The 21,464-nt window shown below is 32.7% G+C and overlaps 1 protein-coding gene and 1 long non-coding RNA gene across 6 annotated transcripts; one reads left to right on the top strand and one right to left on the bottom strand.

Annotated features, from left to right (window-relative positions):
• Window positions 1–980: 980 nt before the first annotated feature.
• On the bottom strand, window positions 981–19,073 carry LOC128165447 (helicase with zinc finger domain 2-like). 5 transcript variants are annotated; one of them, XM_052829983.1, is made up of 20 exons: window positions 18,937–19,053; window positions 17,894–17,958; window positions 16,592–16,803; window positions 14,893–14,932; window positions 14,716–14,795; window positions 14,078–14,287; window positions 13,915–13,951; window positions 11,984–12,111; window positions 11,035–11,136; window positions 10,887–10,944; window positions 7,205–10,784; window positions 7,040–7,125; window positions 6,781–6,918; window positions 6,538–6,675; window positions 5,753–6,354; window positions 5,347–5,568; window positions 5,026–5,182; window positions 4,379–4,546; window positions 1,524–2,740; window positions 981–1,391 (listed from the first exon to the last, which is right to left on the bottom strand). In XM_052829983.1, the coding sequence occupies exons 3-19, from the start codon at window positions 16,796–16,798 to the stop codon at window positions 2,610–2,612; spliced, it is 6,084 nt and encodes a 2,027-aa protein (XP_052685943.1). In that variant the 5' UTR covers window positions 16,799–16,803; window positions 17,894–17,958; window positions 18,937–19,053; the 3' UTR covers window positions 981–1,391; window positions 1,524–2,609. The 5 variants fall into 5 exon arrangements, with proteins under 5 accessions (XP_052685943.1, XP_052685944.1, XP_052685945.1 ...); XM_052829984.1 differs by having other exon boundaries at window positions 1,493–2,740; XM_052829985.1 differs by lacking the exon at window positions 17,894–17,958 and having other exon boundaries at window positions 18,937–19,073.
• Window positions 17,979–19,766, top strand: LOC128165448 (uncharacterized). The gene is made up of 3 exons (XR_008241061.1): window positions 17,979–18,105; window positions 18,455–18,495; window positions 19,243–19,766. It is a non-coding gene; the product is annotated as an uncharacterized LOC128165448 (long non-coding RNA).
• Window positions 19,767–21,464: the final 1,698 nt, after the last annotated feature.

Genomic DNA, 21,464 nt, shown 5'->3' on the forward strand with positions numbered 1-21,464 from the left:
AGTTTCCGATTCCAAATTTTACATAGAATTCTGTGCACTAACTCTGGTTTATTTACATTTAAAATATTAGATACTGAAATGTGTTCATTTTGCCATGAAACTAAGGAGTCAATAAGTCATCTTTTTATGGTTGTCTGCATGCACGAAACATTTGGATTACAATACAGGAAAAACTAAGAACTTGTGCAATATTGATGTATGTTTTAATGAACAAACAGTAATCTTTGGATGTAACCATGCCAATCCTGTTTATCTAGAGCACTTAATCTACTGATATTGTTAGCAAAATGATTTAATTATATTAACAGATGTCAGTATATTTTACCCTCTACAAAATCACTGATTGAATACATTAAATGTTTTAGATATGTTAAGATATACTCTTCCCATTCATTGAACATACGAAAAGACTATGAGGCCAAGGATAGTTGGCGGATCATCTCAAAAATATTAGTTACTTGAGTTTCCAATTTCATTCATCTTTTTATGTTATGATTGTACATGCATAGTTTGTAAATAAATTATAAAAAAAAAAAACATCTGTGGGTAAGGAAACACTTAAAATTTTCATTGAAACTACAAATCAAATAAAATGAATTTGGTGTGTAACGATTAATGGGAGAAAGGAACTTATTAAACTACATACACTAATCGAAAAATAACCAAATTTAGCGTGAATTGTATGAAGGAATAGGAGAGCATTTAAATTCTTCTTTTAAACTTCTAATCCGATGAAGACTTACCGGTATAACACGAGATATTATGTCTATAGGAAATAGGGACCATTGAACTGCCAATCCAAACTAATCAAATCAAGACTTAGATGCAGCGAATCATCAGGGTACGAATATATTTATTTTTTTTGCATATAGAAAAAATATCGTCTAGTTATATAAGTTTGGTGTATAAACTATTACAATCATAAACTGATACTGACTACAGTGATTGCTATTCACATAGCTGAAAAAAAACACGTTACCAACTTGTAAAAATACTTTAATTTCAAACAGTTTAAACATAAAATTCATCACAGTCAAAAAGTATCGCAGCAATAAATGGATGTATTTATCGTTATTGTAAAAAAAATAACAAAACAAGTTTAACAATAAAATACTTGTTTAGATATATGATCAACTTGTTCATGAAAGATTACTTGTAATACATATTGTACATATGAAATATTTTTAAAACGATAGACAGTAAATACCAGAAAGAAATAGCCAATAAACCATGTGCTCAGTTTTGTTCTGTGTTGTCAGTGAACCAATACCAAAGAGGCTGGCTTGGGTGGGGTGTGGTTTTGAGTGTCGGCGACAATCATATAGCCCAGTCTGGTGTATTTCTCTATGAGTGCTTCCAAAGGTTTTTCGCATTGTAGATAGCTTCGTTTTCTGAAGAAGTAAATTTACGCGTCTTTTACAAATTTTTAATATGAAGTTTTTAAAAAAAATGACGTTTTGACAAGATACAAATTATAATATATGATATTTACTTTAAAATGAATGCCTCCTTTTTTCCCTTACCGATGAGGATTATCCCCTTTCTTGCTCTAGTAAAAGACATCATTAGTTTGAAAGCATCCATTTTGTAGATTACGAAACATTCATGACTACTAGAGTACTAACATTAATTTAAGTACAAAAATCAACAAAGATATTGCAAATATATATGCCAATGAATTACGATATTAAAAAACAAACGTAAACAATGATAAAAGGATAACCATTTGCGTCAAATAGGTCAATAAACAGTTACATAAGAATATCATCATGATGGTATTGTAATGAAACCATTAACATTTCTTGAAAAAATTGCAACATATCACATCTGTAACATCGATATAACGGTGATATAATTAAGATAAGACATGTTTTAAAATCCAAACATGACGTGCATCAATTATTCAAGATATGGACATGTAATACTGTGGTTTCGTTAATATTCAAGGGTATCAATTTTCGTGGATAAAATGAAAATCACAGTTTCAAGGATACGTAAATTCGTGGCCAATGACCCTATCAATACAAAATGTCAATAGAAATTGCTCTTCAATCAACACTTAATTTTGTGGATCAACTTAATAACGAAATCAACGAAAATTGGTATTCAACGGATATTGATGAAACCACAGTAACATTTTTCTATTATTATAGAAACAAATACATATAGAGTTAGATATCTAAATAAATATTTTACTCATTCTAAAATATGTCCATTTAGAGAATGGTGCAAGTGCCAGTTTTACAGTAGCTGTAACAAACGGTAAAAGAATTAAAACAAACGTGATCAATATTTAAAACAACGAAACAAACAACTTATCACATACACAAGTATAATCACAATAAATGGATGTGTACATTAAAATTGTAAAAATCTATGAAAACACAAGTTTCGTTATATAATGTGTTCTAGTAAAACTTATTCTAAGGAATTTGTCAATATTTACATAATATATTACATATTTTATAAATCTAGAGTACTAATTCTGTAGGGTCAACTTTTTTTTAACGTAACCCAATTGACACAGGAAGGCAATAGCTAATGAATCATTTCTTCAGGCAATGTCTTCTGTTTTGTATAAGTACAGTCTATATGCTAGCGTTGTTCTTTCAGTGTCTTCTCCCTGGTCGTTTGAGTGGGGTGAGGTTTTGATCTTCGGCGTTAACCACACAATCCAGTCTGGTGTAGTGTTTTATGAGTGCTTCCCAATTTTCGTCGCATTGTAGTAAGTTTTTATTTCCTGAAAAATATTCATGGATTTCAATTTTTGTACAGGATTAAAAATACGAGAGCTTTTCTAATCACTTTTTTCCGACGTCCGTCCGTCTGTCTGACCGTCCGTCTTTCTGTTAACTTTTTACATTTTCGACCTCTTCTTCAGAACTCTATGGCCAATTTCGACCAAAGGCTCAAAGCATTATTGGGTGAGGGGGATTCAATTTTGTTAAAATGAAGAACCATGCCCTTTTTAAAGGTAGATAATTAAGAACTATTGAACATTTTTATAATTTTTAACCTGGTTTTCCAAAGGAAAAATTCGGTTATTGAAATGGTGAATATGGCGGGTGGGCGGTTGTCAAAAGACTACCCTTATTGTACAGATATCTACTCCTACAGTTTTTAAAATAGGAAGTTAACGTTTTGCTGATCAATTGTATATATATCAGAGTTCTGCATATTACTTGGATTTTGGTTTAATAATTTATATTAAAAAAATACCAGCTGTTGAACCTAGTCATTTTCTTGCAGAATATTAAATAAAGGGTACCCCTATTGTACGGATAACTCCTCCTACAGTTTTCAAGATAGCTAGGAAGTTCATGATTTGCAGATCAATTGTACATATATCAGAGATGTGCATATTGCTTGGATTTTGATTTTTAATTATGTAAAAATACCAGCTGTTGAATTTAAGTCATATTTTCGAAGAATATTGCATAAAGGATACCCCTATTGTACATATAACTTCTTATTACTTCCTTTTCAAGATAGAAAACTGGTGTTTTGCAGATAAATTGTATATCAGAAAAGTGCATTTGAATTTTAATTTTTGATAATTAATGAAAAAATGCCAGCTGTTGAACCTAGTCATTTTCTTGCAGAATATTGCATATAGGGTACTCCTTTTCTCTGGATAGGTAGTGCTTATCAATTCAGGATTGACAAATGGATTATGGATACAGTTCACACAAAAGAAACATTGACAGCTTTTCACTTGTTCAAAAATCTTCTTCTTAAAAACCATTTGGCCAATAAAGCTGAAATTTAATTGAAAACATCCTCAGATAGTGTAGCTAGATTCAAGTTTGTTCAAATTATGATGCATTGGGGTAGGGTGGGGTCACATATGGGGGGGGGCGATTCTTTACATAGGAATATGTAGAGAACACTCTTTAAAAATCTTCTTCTCTGAAACCAATCGGCCAGAAAAGCTGTAACCTGTGTGAAAATATCCTCAGGTAGTGTAGATTCAAGTTAAAATCATGATCCTCGGGGTAGGGTTAGGCCACAATAAAGGGTGTCAAATTTTACTTAAAAGAATAAATTAATTCTCAAAAACTCAAATGTAATAATATTTGATAATACTTATATGCAAGTTTCTTGATCTATTGTTGATTCTCAGTTGTTAAGACTGTGGCCCCTGGACAATTATTGGAACCCGCGAGGGTTCAAAGTCTGATGTAGGTTTATAAATATATGAACAATTGTTAAAGATCCTCTTGAGAACTGCGATGCTTAATTGGTGATATGGCTATGAAATGTTAAAAAATACTACACATCAAAATGTTCACCAAAGGAATTACAAGGGAGTTGCATGATAAACTATTTACTTAAAAGAAGAACTATTTTTTAAAAAAATGTCTCAGTTTATTTTTACCGATGATAATTATTCCCTTCCTTGCTCGAGTCAAAACAACATTAATCTGATGTGCGTCTGTAATAAATCCTAGATTTTTCTTGCACCAGCCTTTGTTGCGGTTTGATTCGATCCTAAACTTCGGAAGTGATCTTACAGCGCTAAAAATAACGTAGTCCCATTCTCCACCTTTGAATAAAAACGGTTCTTAAAGTTTCAAAACCGATTTCCTTAAGAAACAACAATCAAACAATTCTAAACGAATAATTTAGATTGTAGAAAATATAATTATTTTTTTTACAGGACACAAAATGCTTTTGTAACAGAGTAATTATTTCAGACAAAACCTCTGTTGTTGCAGGCTAAATGCCAATTTAAGGTAAAACAAATGGTTACACATACAGAATTTAAATTATACAATACGTCTGTTGTTGGAGAGCGAATGGCTAGTGCAGTAGACATAATACCTACTGTAAAGAACACTGCTCTCTGTAGACAACTCCTAATATTCACTCGTTTCAAAAGAACGTATAATTTAGATGAAGACACATGTTCTAGAAAGACAATGCCATTTATTTAAGAAATGAAAACTGCATAAAATTATATTTTGAAGGAAATATAATGCCTAAAATGCTTGAACATGAAGTAGTTACTCATATATGTTTTACCTTGACTGGACACCGCTGTAGTGACCTTGGAATTGATAAATCTTTTCTTCTTCAGAGCATCCCTTATTGCAAAACACTGGGCGTTATACTGAGACATGACTTTAACATCGTCTTTATCCATTTTGTCGTGAGACATTAAATACTCGTACACTTTCACCTATATAAGTGTAAAAATCAACATACAGTAAGTAAATAGCAGGCAAATTATCAAGTTGATGAAGTTATTTTATCTTTACGTATATCAACTTGATTGCATTTAAGTGTTATTAATGCATGTCTAAGGTATAAACTACAATTAATGAATGGTCTGATAATGCCTACTACATGATCGACTTCTGCACGGTTGCTCCGTGACTGTTGATTTCCTTCCTCCGTGGTGACTGGCAGACATTCCTCTTCTCCCTCTATATGGCAAAACAGGAGGGGGACATCAGGACGTTGCCAAATTTGCAACGGTTTTTTAACCGTCCACTTCCCGACTGGACCAGTTTTAAGCTGTCCTTTGTAAAACTGCTTCGATGGAAACTCGCAAATCTTCAGGTTCTTTTACGTAAAGAAATGTGTTTTAAAATATCTGCCCGTGATAATTAAAAATCAAACAAACATTCTCAAAATGAACGTAGTAAACGTTAATGGTATTTGGTCGGTATAAAACAACCAACCAAAGACATAAAAGAGCTATAATTCAAACGGTTAAACCTGGTAATATTTTTAAAAAAATACTAACCATTCTGTACTGCGTGTCTAAAAATACGGCACTGTCAGCATATCGCTCAAAGAGCGATTTCGAAAGACCAAGATCCGATGCTTCTGGACAAAAAATGATTGGTTGAAGCTGTTTGTGATCACCGATCAGGACAACTTGGTCAGCTTTCGTGGCGATGATTGGTGCAAGAGTTTCTGGTTCAGTACACATTCCTGCCTCGTCAATGATCAGTTGAAATATTTTTCCATCCGTGGCTCTTAAAAATTTTGGACTTAATGCAGCAGCAGTTGTACAAAAGATGACGTCGTACTGTTTAAGTTCCTCCTGTGTTGCCATACTTATAGCCTTCTTGTACTTAAGTATATCTTCCGTTGCAATGTCATCAGGTGAATTTTTAAATTGCTTTTCAAACATTGCTAGCCTCTCAGCATATGGCTTTCCTTTCTTTCGTATTAAGGTATGAAGGGATATCTCATTTAAGTCCGAATCAGGTCGATTGTCTTTACAAGAACGCTGATTGATGTATTCTCGGTTTGGTATAGGGTATATCATATTTTCCATTGAGTTCCCATACATTCTTACTATTTTTGGACAAATATCGGGAATATGTGTTTTCATCCATTCTAAAGTGAAAGTTAAAAACTTGAACTACTAGCGGTTAAACTTTCTTTTCAGTTAATTTTAGAAACGATCACTAGAAATAGTGTTGACGTTACATTGTCAAACTGTTTTAAGAATAAATTGAACTGAAACCAATCTTTTATTTTTTCGTAAAATATCGTGTAAATAAGTCCCAAGAAACGTACTTGCTACCAGATCAACCGATTTGTTCGAGGGTCCACAGTACACGACTTGTTTGTGGTCACCGCCTTCCTCTCGGTGCTTGAGATTGATTCGGTTAAACAGTATTATAAGCTTAATGCCAGTAAGAGTCTTCCCTGTTCCTGTCAAATTATGTACAGTCAAAATTTACTTTTGTTGATAAAATTAAAATATTTTTTTGAAAACAAACCATTGGACGTTTCGGTGATCATTTTAGCTCTACTAACCTGGCGGACCTTGGATGAGTGAAAATCTAGACGCAAGGGCCTTCTTGATAGCTTCTGATTGTTTTTCGTTGTTAGGCTGCATATCTTTACTCTTAACATCATAGCCTATTTGTCGAGCTAATCTGCAGTGGGTTTCGTCTAAAGACGACATTGGATTTTTAAAGTTAGTACGTTTGGAATAACCATTTTACAATTAATGCTCCTAATAAGTCATTTTTAATGAATAAATCATAAATAGTGCTAATTTTAATGACAGTACCAAGGCTGGGACGTTTTTCTTTAAGGGCTATCGACCTTGCAAGTGGTGTAGCCTTATCCAATCCAGCAAGAGCCTTTTCTATGTGTCTAAAAAGAAATTTGATTATTCATACAACTATTAAACAAAAGAGTTTTTGAATCAAAATTCAAAGTTAAAGGAACATACTTGTCAGCATCTGCCATTGGAAGTATTTCAACAGTACAAGTCAATTTGTCTATGGCAGACTGATCGAACATTGAAGCTGTGGGCGTACAAGCATCTTTGTGCAAATTAAAATGAACTTTGATATTTTCATTTTCTTTTCCAATCTGAAAACATTTCGTTTCACCATGACCAATCCATATCCATCGTTCGTTTGGGGGACATCCAGCTTTGGATTTTGATGGAACTTCTTTGACCATGTCACAACGAATGCATAAAAAATCTGTTTGAAATGAAATAATTCTTTCCTTGTCATCTTTTTTTTCATCATTCCAAGCATACTCTATATATATGTCTCTTTCCATGCAGAATGTTTTTAGAAGTACGAAACTGCCATCATATCTCTCTCCATTTTGAAAATTTACTCGCAAGTCATTGATAATAATTGACGTCGATTTTGCGGCATTTGTCGCGGATTCCATGCGGAATATCTTTAACCATCTTTGAATATATTCTGACGATGTCATTCTCCTGTTGCCTGCATGTACATTTGAATATACAGCAAAACATCTCACAGGGTCTGACATGTGTTGAATACAACATTTGACGTTGTTCGTTAATTCTAACATTTGAATTTCTGGTACTGGTAACCCTCCTTTCTTTTCACACCCCATCTGTACTGAAATTATTTGACCTTTACTAAATGTCAAACTAAACTCCGATTGTAATTTTTTTATGATACCATCTTTTGATTCAGATGTCACATCAGTGTGTGTCCCTACACATTCGCGACATTTGACGAGAGTTTCTTTCTCAAATATGTCTATGTCTAAAAATTTGATGTTTCTATTGACCAAATAATCCAATAATTTTTTCCACTTTTCGAGAGAAAGAAAAATGACTCTTTGGTGGGGATCTAATTTTACTGGTTCTCTTCTAGAGACTGTGCCCCCTGGAAAAGATGCATATGCGTAGGGAGAATATAAACGTTGTACCCAAGATAAGGTGAACAACACATCTGTATTCTTGCTCTCTTCGAAATACGGTTTTGACTTCAACTTCAGAGAACTGAATTGAATTTGACCAGAGGATTTTGACAACTCTTTTAATCCTGGAAAGCACAAAGACATAGCATTGTCTGTTGTTGAATTCAAAAGGCTGTGAAACATTATCGGTTGGTTTTGAAGTTTTCGTGCTAAATGCAGAAGACGACATTGTTTTTTAAATGCTCGAGATTGACTATTGATTTTTCTACAAATCATTTCCATCTCTTTCTTATTGTAAGGCGATTTCTCATCATCAATCATGGCATGAACAAGCCTGTTTACTATCAAATCAGCATAACGCCGAATTGGAGATGTAAAATGGAGGTACGGATAAATACCCAAAGAATAGTGGGTTTTGTCATGAGACGCTCCTGAACATTGATATGATGACGTTTCTTGAAATGATATCCAAGAGTCATAAGCCATTGCTTGCTGTGGATGAAACTGATCAGTACCAATCCATCTTTCAACATTTTGATATTCTTCTGTTCTAAAATCTGATTCGATTTTCTTCCATACGTATTTTTGAATTTGTAGCTGCTTGGAATTTTGACCGTCAAGAACATTTTCAAATGCCAAATTGTTATTTGTTGGTAGATTTTGTTGCTGAAGGGAAAGAATAAAATGGCCAATAACAGGATATTGTTGTAACCATTCCCGAATTTTGCATGCAGATGGCGCAGGCTGAACGCGAAGTGGAATGCAATCCGGAAACGCCTTAATTAAGTCTTGTCCAACCGTTTTGTTTACAAGGATCATAAGTTCTTCCACTATATGATGTGCATCAAGAGACTGAAAATATGATTCGCTGCTGGTATTGAATGGTTCGAACGGAAAAGAAAAAACTTTGTTTCCCAGGCGCTCTGATCGAAATATTCTAGAAATATCTCGTAGATAACATAGTTCTTTCCTTAGATCGATGTTATCATTCTCTGATGATAATATTTCTTGGGCTTTGCGATAGGTGAGGCGCGTTCGGGACTTGATGAGAGTAGGTTTTATTTTGTAATCCAAAATTTTTCCAAGAATGTCAATTTTATAAAAAATTGACAAAGCCTTTCGTTTTTGACCAGGAAGTAGACTACACATATCCGTTCCTATGGGCTCAGGAAGCATGTGGTATGGCGGACAGCCTTCACCTGGATAATATGTTGTTGACCTCTCTTTCGCTTCCACATCGATAGGGTCATCCTTTTTAATACAACTACCGACGTCAGATATATGAATACCTACTTCAAATTCGTTTTCTGAAATTATCTGCACGCTAATTGCATCATCTAAATCTTTTGTGTCATTCCCATCAATAGTAAACACATTTAAACTATCTGAATAATCTTCTCTATTTTGTTCATCATTTTGGTCTGGCATTTGCGATGATAATAGTTTTTCTGTTTCCCGGACTGTGTTTTCTTTATACAATACAGACACGTTATTCCGAAGACAAACAAGCCTGATGGACGTTTGAATATCCCTCTTTCCATCAAAGACACCAATTACTGCTCCGAGAGGATACATCCCATTCCATGAGATAAAACACACGAGAAATAAGTACTCCCCACGTTTTGATTGGTCTATTGTTTTCAATCGATCAAAAGTAAGTTTTTTTGTTTGTTTTGTATATTCATATATTTCAACTTGAGACTCTTTATCGCGTTTTTTGCTCAGGATATGTATTTTTGGAACAGTTTTGCATAATGGCTTCATGTGATACATACAAAAATGATCCAGAGTGCAAACCAGAACGGGATGTTTAGGACGATTTTCATTTGTTTTGATTTGCCCAATGACTTTTCCGTAAACCTTATTATCTTCAGCAGATTGACTTTGTGTCTTGTGTAACGGTTTTCTATATTCAAATATTTCAACTACAACTTCGTCTTGATTAAAAACCTTTCCGCATTTTGATCTTCCTGAAATTTCAATTTCAATGTTATCATTTACGGTTCGACAAACTGCTTTATGTGAATTGAAAATTTCGACTCTACACAGTCTGTATCTTTCAGGATTTTTTTTACACAGATCCATGCATTCATCTGGACTACGCATTTCGTCGTATATACTCTTAGCTTTGAATGTCATTCCCGATACACACTCGTCGGATAAAGCTAGACCGTTTGTCAACAGGCAATCGTCGATATTTTGTGATTGCCCCTGTGTGTTGTAAACTTTGCAGGAATCTTCGTAAAATGTTTTGCCATCCAGTGGTTCGAAAAGTTTTTGCTCATCTTCGTCCATGGAAAAAAAATCATCGTCAGAAGAAGACTCATCACCAGAACTGTATCCCGCTGGTAATTCAGATGGTAGTTGGTCGAATTTATCTTCAGTACTTGGTGCTTTTTTGTTAATCGATCTAGCAACCTTTGACCGTAAGAGAGGTTGATCTTGTTTCTGCTGTTGACTTTTTAATTGACATGGCTTTCGTTTTCTTCTTGGTTTATAAACGGGCAAATCAAATTCAGTAACATCTTTCCAATTTGTAATGTGACTGGTGACATCAGCAATTACAGAATGAACAGTGGTGGATTGATCAAGATGTTCGTCATTATGTTTCCATTTTGCTAAGTTCAAACAAATCAAGAGATTATCAAATTTTATACAAAAAAAGTTTACTATAATAACATCTAGATACAATAGTCCAGTGTGATAAAAAGATGACTAACGTCTACTTCTCCTTTTCTTTTTTGGCAATTTTTCCCTTTCTTTGGCCTGTTCTAGTGACTACAAGAAGAATTTAAATATCCGCATTGAATAAGTTCATATATACCCATGTTTGTTGTGCATTTACTGTACAACATAACATTTAACTACCTGAGTAACGTGTTCTGCTAAAGTACCCCTGATCCACTCCTCATCTGGTTCACTGTCACTTTTTAAATCTTCCAGTTCTTCATTCAATCTTGCCACCAAATCCTATAAATCAAAGAAAGGTGCTGACAGCTTCATTACGTGTAACCGTGATATAATTTTTATTCTTTAGGATCAATCTCAGTGGAGTAGCCAAGTTTTTCATGGTTCTTTGGGAAGTGATTTCTTTCGTACTCAGGTTAATATAAAAGTTAATATAAAAGTTAGACACAGCGCCAAGTTCTCATACTACTAGGTCATAGCATTCACCGATTTGAATTGTATCAAAAAAGAATTGCTGAACCCGTGCATAGTTATAGTTTTATAGGCGAAAATGGAATCTGAGTAAATTTACCAATTGTTTGAATAAACAAAAATTAATCAGAAACATATCAATCGTCTGGGAAGCTCATATTACTAAAAATATTATTATTGTTAAAGAAATTCACGATCAAAAAACTTTATAATCTTTCGAGCTTTTATTGACATCTTGCAGCCTATGGGTGTTGCGGGTTTTTTTTTATATATTTTGATTTATTTTATTTTAACTGGGTTTTTTATATAAAAAAACCCAGTTAAAATAAATTAAATCAAAATAGTAAAATGACGCTTTAAAATTTCTTGACAAAAATGACGACCACAGAAATGTTTTTTAATCATCTGAATTTAAATCAATCTATGCTTTTTTTGTTAATTGATTCTTTCGCAAAATTCTCACAGTAAAATTAGTTACCTTTAAAAGCCGATTTTCTATTAAGTTTGACCAATTTAATGAACAACTACATTAATAAACAAACACACTTAATAAATATGTCACCTTTTCTTGATAACACATAGCAAACCTGCATGTGCATTAACTATTGATTATAAAAAATTGGTTGCCATAAAACACCAGAAAGAGCATGAACTTTACTTTGTCATTTGCCTCTTGTGCTTTTTTGATGGCCAGTTCTATGTGTCCGTCCTTCTCCAGTGCATCAGCCCAAAGCTTTGATAGTTCCAATGACTGTGTTTTGGGGAGTTGATCAAAACTGCGACTGACTTTAAGAAAAAAAGTAAGGATAAACACAAATTAAACCGTTTACATGACTTGATCAAAATTTGATAAAACTAAAATGCATAGCAACTGACAATTCAGTTTTAGTGTTTTTTATAAAATATATATATCTCGCAATGAATTCTTCTGAGAATTATTAATTCACAAAATGAATGTTATGTCCTCTAATCGTTATAATTATATTTGTTGTAAACATGAAGTTGAGACAAATTCAACATGTTGTCATAAACTGTGAAAAAGTATCTACAATATGGAGCACCCTAAGCTATCAGTTAACATGTTACTCCCTTAAATTAATTTTGATATAATTTATACTTACAAGTATAAAGTGAACTTCGGCCGTTGTTTTAAACTACACGATTATGATTTTTTATATTTTACAATTCAGGAGACTAGGTGGTTAACGAATTAACCATAATCTCTGCATTACATTTTGACATGTTTTTTTTGGCCAAAAACTAATAATAAATAAGGGGAAATTTAAACACTTTTATAGAGACCATAAAAATTGTCAGTCCCATCCAGCTCCCTTTAAACATTTTTGTTTACTTGTTTAAAATAGGAAATCCAACAAACCTTTAAGGTGGCACCGTGTTTACTCATACAAATTATTTTGTTTAATAACATTTACCTTTATATTTTACTTATTTACCTAGCTACGTATATATATTATTTTTGTAATATTTCTTACATACTTTGTTTTGAGCTTTTATTTTTTTGGTAAAAAACGTTAAAGCAAACAGCCAGTTTCAATATTGTTCAATTGTGAGTGTAAAAAATATGAAAGAAAGGATGATAAAAACCGTATTTCATTTAAGGTGAAGAGTTTCTTTGGAGATATGATAAAACAAGAGGCCCATGGGCCACATCGCTCACCTGAGGAACAATAGGTATGATAAAATCAGCTTAATGGAGTCATAATACAAACTATCTGGACAATGTACAATAATACATGTAGATCCTGTATAAATAAAATCCATTTTCCCCCCTGGATATTCTTATGTTTATAATCATTAGTCCCTTTTCTAACAGGATGATTTTATAGTCATATCACATATTGAGTATTGCAATTCTCAAAAACATCCTTAACAATAGTTTATATATGGGATATAAACCTACATCAAACTCTGAACCTTCTTGTGAGGCCAAAGAATTGTCCTGGGGCCAAAATCTTAAAAATTATAAAGAATCATCTGATTAGTTTCTGAGAAAAAGATTTTTTAAAGATTTACTATATATATTCCTTTGTTAAACTTTGACCCCCCATTGTTGCCCCACCCTACCCCTGGGGATAATGATGTTCACAACTTTGAATCTACACTAGCTGAGGATGCTTTCACACAAGTTTCAGCTTTCCTGGCTGATTAGTTTCTGAGAAGATTTTTAAAGATTTACTCTGTATATTCCTATGTTAAACTTCGACCCCAATTGTGGCCCCATCCTACTCCCGGGAGTCATGATTTTCACAACTATGAATCTACACTACCTGAGGATGCTTTCACACAAGTTTCAGCTTTCCTGGTCTTATGGTTCGTAAGAAGAAGATTTTTGAAAATTTCTTTGAATCCCCTTAGGCTAAGGATGCTTTGTGCCAAGTTTGGTTGAAATTGGCCCAGTGGTTTTTGAGAAGATGTTGAAAATGTGAAAAGTTTACAGACAGACGGACGGACGGACACACAGACGGACAACAGACAAAATGTGATCAGAATAGCTCACTTGAGCTTTCAGCTCAGGTGAGCTAAAAAGTCATGAATATGCAGACAAAGAATCGAAGAATTAGTACTTACTACTTTGACACATTCGGCAAACCAACTGTGTGTGGTTCTAAAATAGCAAACAAACTCTCCATATTTGTTACTGAATGGCTGAATAGTAACGTGTTTATAGGACAATTATTTCAACATATGACTTTTTAAAAATATTTTGATATCGAATTTGGTATATCTTTACCTTTTCCAATAGCTTCCAACCGCTTTGAATAAAATAATTGAATCGCTCTCTGTTTATAAAATCGATGCTGCTAAGGTGTTCTCTGTAGAAAACCAAAAGATTTTCGTAAGAAATCTTTATCTCTAGCCTACATGGCCAAACATTGATGTGTTCCAGGTCTGAATATTCATCGATCATTGTTGATATGTCCCTTAAAAGTTTAATTTTCTTCTAAAAACAAGAAAGAAAAGAAAAATCCAAGATGTTGGCCAGTAAATACTGCAGCATAGCTACTTATTTTTCTGCGGTTCGACACCAAAAACTAGTAAGCGAATATAATGTTTTCAATTCAACATGATTTTGCAACTAAAAATTGATTAATTTTGTAGTATAACTAAACTAATTTTACAAGAAAGTTTAGCAAAAATATCCCATTTTGTTATTTAATCTAAATGGTAACACAACTATATGCTATTATTCAACGTACAATACAAATAATAAAACAACTCACGTGAGTCCAAAATGATAAATCTAAACTTTGTAATTTTCGTTGCTGTTATTGTTTTAGGTTTTTGCGCGCGCAGGCATGCGTTTTTGTATGTGTTTTGATACAGTCATATATTTGATAAAATACAATTTTTTTTTTAGATAAAACTAACCACAAGGATGATGTCAGGATCGAAGAGAAACGGGATCCAAACACATGATGGGTCTATCGGTTGGGATGAGAGTAGTTTCTCTATTGCGATAAAAGCATTGTATTGCTGAGAAATATAAGATCATTTGTTCATTTTTGAAATCTGAATTTGACAAAAAGTAAGATTTAAAAGTCAAACCTCTGTAGAAACACTTCGTCCTCAAAAATGGATCATTTCTCTAATGAAAAAAAACCCAAACCATTTTATATTAATATTTTGTTAAAAACATTGTAAATGTTATTGTCAATTTCGTTATTATCATTAATACACTGTAGTTAAATGTTGCCGTAACATAGTCGACCAATCTCGGAAGAACCCACGAAAAGAAAACTTTATAAATATTAAACAATATATCTGTGAGCCAATGCTCACTAGTGATACCCCCGCTCTGATGTGAATATGCAAAATAAGCGAAGTCGACATTTAACAGAAAGCTGGTATCCGATTGGTGCAGAAATATATCCCACGATATGGCATGCCTTAACAAACACTGTGTAAAGATTTCAAGCATCTGCGATAAACAGCTGATGAGAAATCTTTGACGAAAATGTGTTTGAAAATTTTGGCTAAAAATAAACAAAGTCATTATTTAACAGGAAGTTGACGTCCGATTGATACAAACATATATCCCACACTATGGCATGCCAAAACAAATAGTGTGTTAAAATTTCAAGTATCTGCGATAAGTAGTTGCTGAGATATCTTTGACGGAAATTTGTTTGAAAAATTTGGCTAAAAATAAACAAAGTACTCATTAAACAGAAAGTTGACATCCGATTGGTACAAAAATATATCCTACAATATAACATGCCTATACAAATACTGTGTAAACATTTTAAGCATCTGCGATAAATAGTTGCTGAGAAATCTTTGACGAAAATTTGTTTGAAAATGTTGGTTAAAAAAATAAGCAAAGTCGTCATTTAACAGGAAGTTGACGTCCGATTTGTACAAAAATATATCCCACGATATGGCATGCCTTAACAAACACTGTGTAAAAATTTCAAGCATCTGCAATAAATAGTTGCTGAGATAAATGCGACGGAAATTTTTGTTATGGACGGACAGACAGACAGACAGACAGACGGACGGACAGACAAGTCTTTACAGGGTAAACCGGGTTTACAGGGTAAAACAGTATACCCCCTCTCCTTCGGAGCGGGGGTATAAAAAGGAGAGCAAAGATTCATATGATTAGCTGGTACAAGTATTCACCTTGATAATTATCGATCTTATATTTCAATTGAATAAAAAGAAGCCAAATATAGTTTTACAATGATCATCTACTAAGAATGCATTTTTATTCAGAATGCTTAATTATCCCACTAATGTTAATGTAAAACATACACTGTATAATACCTTAAAGATTTATTTTGCACTATCAAAAATATAGGTCGATGGTCTACTTTATGAGTTTGTGGTCATTTAATATTTTTTATGAATTTAGAATATATTCTTCAAAACTTAACATAATGAATAGAACTTTCTTAATTGTAAAATATTTCTAATAAACTTTCTAAAATAGGAAAAAACTTCTTTCTAAGCAACAATTTAAAGATATGAAGTTATTTCCTATATCTCTTATATTAAAAAAAACTTTTTTTTTTGATTTAAAGTTACAAAAAAAGTTGTTGATATTTTATTATTGAAAAACCCCTTTGATAACAGTGAAAGATTTATAGTAGTAGACGAACGCTAATCTGCTATTATTTAGATTATATGAGGTCATCAATCAAAATATTTAAGATGTATGCTTTTTGAACTCAAAGTATATATATTCACTGGGGAAACCTATTTTCAAAAATCTTTATTCAGAAATAAACATACGTGTACTCACCCCCTTGTCATTTATCAGGTTCAACAAAATCGAACAATGTCTGTAGATATTAAGTGCAGTATCTTCCTCCTCAAGTTCACTGTAGTATTTCTCACCAGAACTGTACAACTGCCACGCGTATGCCAAAGCTTGCTCTGTGTCATTTTTCTCTTGAATATGGACAAGACCAGCTTGGAAAAAAATTAGCCAGTTGTCATCGAGTTCCATTTTATCTAAAAAATGAAAAATACCTATTTATTCTGAAAGACTTTTATAATTTAAATTCTTTGTTACATGTATCTGAATATATCACATACATTGTACATTTGTATGTCGTGATTCTTGAATATTTTCTTTGTACATCATTTAATTTTCAATTAATTGACAGTAAATGTAGGACAGTTACTATTTTTAAAGAGACAAATCATCATAAATTATATCATTTTTATGTAACATTTTGAATGCATTCGACTTCATTATTGAAAGTCCTGAACGGTTTCCAAAATAAGAAAACGACAAAATGTCGTACATCGCTAAAACTGAAAATGAAAAATTATGCTAGATATTGTTTATAAGGTGATTTTGCTTTCGAGATTGGTAATTTTGTAAAACATTTAAAGAGACACTGTTGCTCATTTTCCTCATCTTGGTCAGTTATACACTAAAACCTCCGCTTAATTCAGACTTTTACACTATATAGACGCAAATATACGAAAGAATCTGATGCGGCTAATGTACGATGTTGGTTGAAAAGCAATTCGATTTAACATTTTATTTGCACTTGCTTAAAAAAAGATTAATTTTTTTGATGGAGCGTCTTTGTTTTGTATAAATGTTTACTGTTTTTGGTTATGTTAATATATTATATAGAAATATATTGAAATAATATTGAATTAAGTTAATTACTTTTAAAGACACAAATGTTATTGTAGGCCTTTCTAATTTTTCATATCTGATGTTTATTGGAGAGGGCCACAATTCAATAGGATCTCCGAAATGATGCAAAATTATTTATTAAATGCGATTGACTTCTCCTAAAAAGATCGTTTTTATGTTTTACTTACTTTAGATAAAATTATTTTTTTAAATTCAGGTTGAACAAACTAACCGTATATACATCAAAACCAGATAAAGCACACCCACATGATTACCAGTCGTCTTCTCCAGCAGCCATGACGGTTCTCGCGGCGTGAATTTATGAGATTTAAACTTGGAGTTTTTATGGGCTTTATAACGTAAATAACAGTGTAAATAAGCGATCACATCAATCTATCACTTAACATCATGTAAGAAAAGGGTGTATAATGGAAAATTCATATTTACCGCGTTGGAAATGGGTTAATTCCTATATTTAGTCTAAGATTTGCTCCTGAATTATCATTGGCTGTCTGAAAATAAAACCGATTGAGGTCAGTAAACGTGACGGACAAATTCAACTTGGGTTGTTGACAAACAAGAAAAATAACCTATATATGGACTATACGTGATATTTTTAGATTAATGTATGCCATATAAAGCAACAAATTTGAGTTCAGGTAAGAAATGCAAACATTATTGTCATTTATGTACGATTTAAGCGAAAACGTTGCGGTAGTGAATCACCCCCGCACTTGCACCGTTACAGAGATTCTATGATGTTGTACAGAAGCCCCCCCCCCCCCCCCAAAAAAAAAAAGTTGAGAGAGGGCTTCGTTATTGCAACTTATATTGGAACGGCAAATTCCTCTGCAAACTTGAATACTATTATGAATTATATATCTTTAATCAGTGTGTAGAAGTACGGATATAGATATATACACATAATTTACATTAATTATTACTGTACGTTATTTGTTATTGAGTTTAAAATCGTCTATAAGTAATAGCAATAGTATATCATTTCAGAACCGCTCACTACCATATAAATACTTAGTGAGAATTCGAAGGTAAGTTTACCTATTTATGTGACACTTAAATGATAAAATAAGAATAATTTTTACCAAACTGCTAACAATCGCAACTTCTCGGGCCTTTTCGGCAGGCCCGGAAAAACACCTCGAATGTATTACCTAGGCGTCCATGACAACCTCACTTTTTATAAAACTTGATAAATACGACACATTTTACGATCTGTTGAGATGTAAGCTAGGTTTCATTAAAGTAAATGATTTACCCTAAAATATAACACAGAAGCGACTTATAAGGCTTTCTAGCCGATACTTACTTTAATGGGAACTCCATTTTGTATAAAATTCTAACATCTGGTAATGTTAATACATTCGAGGTGTTTTTCCGAGCCTGCCGGAAAGGCCCGAGAAGTTGCAATTGAACTGCCAAGTGTCAAGGTAATAAATTTGTTTTAGGAAATGAATTAAAAAACACATTACCTTAAATATACACTAGTCAATAAAAAATTAAATACATCCTTATGAATTTCTACGTTTTCATCACAGTACAGGAGACTACAATAGACCTCCTAAATATATACAGCCTCGTATCTCAACTTTTCATGATAATGTTGTAAGTGCTATTATTAACTGGTTTTTTAAAAATTGAACTGCTTTTTTAAAAGCATTTTGTTTCGTTTTACTTACCAGGAATTAATTTTTTTTTTGGTGTTTTGCCAAGTTAACCTGTGTTCATTGTTGTCATGCAGAGCAGTTTAGGACTTTATTTATTTATTTTTATTTCAGTAGAGACTAACGTAATAGAAGAGGCTGACAGAATGGAAGCGTATTTTGCTGTTCATAAAAGCAAAAGTTTATCTTTATAATATAATGAAACAAACGTTGTGATATATCTAATATTAATATATTATGTGTTGTATTTTTTTCGTCCACTAAATATTGATTTTTTGTATAGAATGTTTATATATTGATAGATATATTTGTGTATAACTATATGTTAATCAACTTTATGTTATTGTTAAGCTGGTAACGTAGATAATAAAAGGGGAGGGGGGAAATCACTTTAACGATAATATTACCCTACAATGTATTTGTTTTATTTTATTTACTTGGTTTTAACTCCCAAATTGTAGAGTAGCTATATAACAATAGACTCTCTGACCCAATCATCTTCCAGAATGATAAATATATCAAAATATTACTGTATGTCAAAAGATTAAAATGAAAGTGAATATCTCTCCGCATAAATAATTCGTATCTATCTATATTGTTGCAATTTTATCAGACCATAATGATTTTAAATAAATAGAAATATATACCAAATATTTCCTCGTTGATAATATTTATCATAAGATATGAGTCTGTGCCAATAAAGTCCATTTGAATATTAATTATGATGAAGTTTATTTAGTAATGCCATATATTGTCTTTGCGTTAACAGATCAGAAAAAAACAGCTATTCAAAGCATTCATTGTAACCAAATTTCACATGTGATCCTTTTTAGAAAATTCTAAATAAGAGGGTAGGTGGGAGTATCATATATTTTATCAACGTACCAGATTATAGAACCAACAACAGTTTGGACTTTGGGTAGTTGTGTCATACATCAATGTGACGTAGGCCTGTCTATTTCATTGCTGGCCACTCAGCCATGGCTCTTTGAAACAAGATTTGTCTGGCTTTTGAGCTAAGACTACGCATCGGTGCATATTTCGCTTGAAACCGCGTCGATCATTTTGAACTTGTTTTGACTCAAGAAATAGATAGCTACCTCGAACCGAAAGTCTAAGGTCTTGTTAAAAAGGTTCTAGTAAGATTTGAAAAATTTATTATTCACAAAACTGACATGTTCTATTGTTATTTCAGCAATGAATATAGATAGATAGATAGATAGATCGATCGATCGATCGTTCGATATATATATATATATATATATATATATATATATATATATATATATATATATATATATATATATATATATATATATATATATATATATACATGTATATACACACACACATTATAAGAAAGGTTTGACAATTTACAAAATTTCTTTCACCAAAAACTTGACTTGTTCCTTACATCACAGATGATGAGTGGTATTAAATAAGTTAACAGTTTCAGGAGCGGGGACCTCGTGCACTTTGCATTCGTCTAGATTTCCATGCCCCATTTATCTTTGTATTTAAAGGCTATCAACATGATATCGTTGTCTGTCGTTGTCGTCGTTGTCGTCGTCGTTGTCGTAAACTTTTAACATTTTCATCTTCTTCTCAAGAACCACTGGGCAGATTTCAACCAAATTTGGCACAAAGCACCACTAGGTGAAGGGGATTCAAGTTTGTTGAAATGAAGGGCCAAGCCCTCTTTAAAGGGGAGATAATTGAGAATTATTGAAAATTTGTTGGTATTTTTCAAAAATCTTCTTCTCAAAAACTATTCGGCCCGAAAAGCTTAAACTTGTGTGGAGGCATCCTCAGGTAGTGTAGATTCAAGTTTGTTCAAATCATGGTCTCCGGGTGTAGGGAGGGGCCACAAGAGGGGGATCAAGTTTTACATAGGAATGTATAGAGAAAATCTTTAAAAATCTTCTTCTCAATAACTATTAGACCAGAAAAGCTCAAATTAAAATGGGAGCATCCTCAGGTAGCGTAGATTCAAATTTGTTCAAATCATGGTCCCCGGGGGTAGGGAGGGCCACAATTTGGGGATCAAGTTTTACATAGGAATATATAGAGAAAATCTTTAAAAATCTTCTTCTTAAAAACTATGAGACCAGAAGAGCTCAAATTAAAATGGATGCATCCTCAGGTAGTGTAAATTCAAGTTTGTTCAACTAATGGTAACCGGGGGTAGGGTGGGGCCAAAATGCGGGGATCAAGTTTTACATAGGATATATAGAGAAAATCTTTAAAAATCTTCTTCTCAAAAACTATTAGGCCAGGAAAGCTCAAATTTGAGTGGAAACATCCTCAGATAGTGTAGATTCAAGTTTTTTTAAATC

Source organism: Crassostrea angulata, chromosome 10, assembly GCF_025612915.1.
Source record: "Crassostrea angulata isolate pt1a10 chromosome 10, ASM2561291v2, whole genome shotgun sequence".
NCBI classification, from domain to species: domain Eukaryota; kingdom Metazoa; phylum Mollusca; class Bivalvia; order Ostreida; family Ostreidae; genus Magallana; species Magallana angulata.